This window comes from Apis dorsata, unplaced genomic scaffold (genome assembly GCF_000469605.1).
Source record: "Apis dorsata unplaced genomic scaffold, Apis dorsata 1.3 scaffold_342, whole genome shotgun sequence".
Taxonomy (NCBI): Eukaryota; Metazoa; Arthropoda; class Insecta; order Hymenoptera; family Apidae; genus Apis; species Apis dorsata.
In genome coordinates, this window is record NW_006263609.1 from 290,782 (window position 1) to 294,567 (window position 3,786).

A 3,786-nucleotide genomic window follows, 5' to 3' on the forward strand; every position below is an offset into this window, starting at 1 on the left:
CTAAATGTTTAAAGTGAAATAAACTAGAAATAGTAATATGAGAAATAAAATTTTCACGTAAATGAAATAAAATTAGATTTTATTATTATTTTAATAAATTATATTAAATTAATTTATTTTTAAATTCGGAAAATGATTTTGAATCAAAAAAGTTTATATTAGATTTTATTATTATTTTAACAAATTATATTAAATTAATTTATTTTTAAATTCGGAAAATGATTTTGAATCAAAAAAGTTCATTAATTCAAGAGCTTTTTTCTTTTTATAAATTATTGATTTCTACTGACTTGATTTCCTTCTCAATTTTCGTTTGTAATAATTTTTCAGATTTATTTTTTAAAAAGAATAATTCCTTCGTTGCCTCTAGTATTATTTCATAAAATTCAAGAAATGTCAGCTGTAACATTCAATTTCTATATTGTAAAATATGCATAATACCGTATACGATGTGTCTGTAAAATATATTACACATTTAAGCAAAAGATAATTAAGTTAGGAGAAATGCAATTTTTGTAATATCTGTAAATAATTGATTAAAGTATTAAATTATATATGGTATTCAATATTGGTTTATGAATAAATAAAAAATCGATATAATAAATACATTTTACAATCTATGCTATTTATAATATTTTATTTTCGATATAAGTAATAATAATTTTATAATTGAAATTGATATTTCGATAAAATTCAATTTCACATAATCTTCATTTTATATTATTTACTTATTTTGTTTATTCAATTTCAATTTCATTTTCGTAATTCTTCTAACATTTATTATATAAAATAAAAATTGCATAATAGTAATATATAACAATTATAAGAATAATTGTTCAATAAAAAAATAATATCAAATAACATTTAATGTTATTATTGATATTATGTAATTTTATTTGATTATACAATCATATAAAATTGAAAATACTTATGAATATCAAATAATTATTTTTCACTTTTTTTAATATAGCACACTTTATCATAATCTATTGCGTTTACTTTAAGAAATTAATAAATTATAATATAAAATCTTAGAAACATGATAATATAAAATATATTTTAAACATTATAATATCGAAAATTAAAAATATCAAAGCAAGTACAATCAAATAATCCATTTTTTCAATTGTTTAGTTAAATTATATTTACCGAATTTTATTTATATTTACATCAAAATTTAAATTTTAAGATCATATACCTTATAATCCATATTTATAATTATGCCAGTATTTGTATCTTTTATTCCAGGACATATTAGTGTCATGACTTCTACCATTTTTATAGCTCCTAGCTGACTAAAGATCAACAATTTGTTAACTGTAATATAAATTATATTTTTAATTTAAATAAATTAAAAAATAATGATTTTATAGAGTGTGCTATATAATTAGATGAATGCTATACATACTTAGATTATTTTCATTTTTCTTTGATATATCAGTTGTATAATTATGTAATGTAAACATTTCATTAAGTTTTAGTAAATAACTAATTTTTTCACCTATTGTCACAGAATTAATTCCCTCCGGAAATATTTTCATAGTTTCAGTGGTCGTGGCAAACAATCGTGAATCTTTTGCATCTATATTATTAATATTTATATATTTTAATGTAAAAATATCATTATTATAAAAATTAGATTTTAAGCAGATTCTGCATGCATACATACTGTGAAATGTACAAACACATTATTGTTCACTATTAATAAAATACTTTAAACTTGTATATTTTGTTTAAATTATTTTTTGGTATACATTTAAAACCATAAAGTAATTAAACAAATTTTAAGTTTTTTAAGTTTAATATATTATTTTATTTTAATTTTTAATCTGCAAGAAATATTCCCAAAATATTTAATCGCATGTTATGATACGAAAATTGCTGAAATAATATAGATATATATGTTTACTTATTAATATTTTTTTCATATTATATTAAAGTTTTATTGTCTTAGCATGCAGCAATATTTTTTTTAGTTATTTATGTATTTTTTTGTATATTTTAAAAATTTTTTATACATTCATCATATAATAAATATATAAAAATTTAGAATTAATTGTTATAAAATTAATTATAAAAATATAAGAAATTAAAATGAAGATAATATTTTTTATAATAATATTATAAAAATAAAAATATTTTATTATTATTAATATTTATTTATTTTTGCAATTCGAAATGTATAAATATTTGATAATTATTTGACATATGTATATATTATAGTAATATTTTATATGTATTTATATATTTTTATATTATCTTTAAAGGATTGATTCTAGAGAATAAAATAAATATAAAAAATTGCTTGAAAATTATTTATTATATATTATAAGTTATAAATTTGCGTTGGAAAAAGAATAGAGAGTGAAATTTCTGTTATACTCTATTTCCTTTTCACTTTACCTAATACGAAATTAAATTATTTACAATTTAATAAATAAGTCTTAATTGAGATTTCTATATCTTTGTATCAACTTATCTAGAATCAATTCTCCAAATATATTAACATTATATATGTTATCATATATATGTTTTATATCATACGCAAACAAAAAATTCATATTGTAAATCAATTATTAGCTTACTCAAGATGCATGTTGATTGAAGTAAATCTCTTGCAGAAGGTGGATATCCAATTTGTTGATACAATTTAAAAACACAATTCATAGGTAATATATCCTTATTCTCATTGCATAAAGTACCTGTATGATATGAAAAATTTTATTTTAATTAATAAACCAATCTATCTGCAAAAATTCAAACATTTTTCTATCTAGACAATATCTCAAATAAAAATTATTATTTATTACTTAACTACAATTATCCTACAATAATAATTTTGTATTTATGAAGATAAAAATTTGCATTAGGCATTCGATATTTTTGTGGTATGTAAACAAAGAGAATTTATTTCTTTTTTTTTCTTATCTCTATTTATTTATCTGACAATATACATATATTTACATATACAGTTGTTTTTAAAATTGAAAAATGATACAGACTGATTTTCATAGAAATAAAATATTCGTAAAATTAGGAAGGACAAAGTAATAAAAATTGCAGAAAATCTATTTTTTCTAAGGATTGATAGAATCAGTATTACATTGATTGAAGAATTGAAATCATACATTTAAAGAATCATAAAAATGCACTATAGCTTTGGAAATAAAATTTTTATAATAATTAAAATAAATATCGAATTAGCTAATTTCAAGAATCTTAACAGATCTAAAAGAATCTTTACTTGATATGAAAATTTTGATTAACTTTTGGAATATATATTAGAATATGATGCTACAATAAGTCATAAGATCAATAGATTCAATAGATTCAAATTTAATTTTCGTCATGTATATAATATATTACAATATATAATAAGATTAATATATAAAACATCTTTGAAGCATTTTAGAGATAAAAATAAATATAAACGTTGGTTATATAAAAATATTTATTGAGACTTATTTATTAAATTATAAGCAATTTAATTTTGCATTAGATGAAGCGAGATAAAAATAGAATGCGATAGCGATATAACGGAGACAAAAAGAATGTCATGCTCTTTCTATCTCATTTCATCTAATTCAAACTTCAATTATATTTATAAGTTAATAAATAAGCCTTGAAAATTTTTATATATCAACTTTTCTGTTTGTTTAGTCTCTAGAATTGATTCTTCAAACTCTTCATATATATATATATATATATATAAATGTAAATATAATATATATATATATAAATATAATATATATGTAATATAAATATAATATATAATATATAAATATA

The 3,786-nt window shown here is 18.0% G+C and overlaps 1 protein-coding gene across 7 annotated transcripts in view; it reads right to left on the reverse strand.

Moving 5' to 3' along the window:
* Positions 1 to 207: 207 nt before the first annotated feature.
* Positions 208 to 3,786, reverse strand: part of LOC102675775 (radial spoke head 10 homolog B-like) — an 8,146-nt gene continuing 4,567 nt past the window's right edge. For 2 of the 7 annotated variants that reach the window (XM_031511698.1, XM_031511696.1), the window contains exons 7-11: positions 2,586 to 2,702; positions 1,666 to 1,668; positions 1,409 to 1,582; positions 1,199 to 1,317; positions 208 to 400 (exon numbers count right to left, since the gene is read on the reverse strand). In XM_031511698.1, the coding sequence (XP_031367558.1) occupies positions 266 to 400; positions 1,199 to 1,317; positions 1,409 to 1,582; positions 1,666 to 1,668; positions 2,586 to 2,702 (548 nt within the window). In that variant the 3' untranslated portion in view covers positions 208 to 265. Of the gene's footprint in view, positions 401 to 1,198; positions 1,318 to 1,408; positions 1,583 to 1,665; positions 1,669 to 2,585; positions 2,703 to 3,786 lie in introns of those variants that run through there. The other 5 variants (XM_031511697.1, XM_031511694.1, XM_031511695.1 and 2 more) reach the window with 5 other exon arrangements.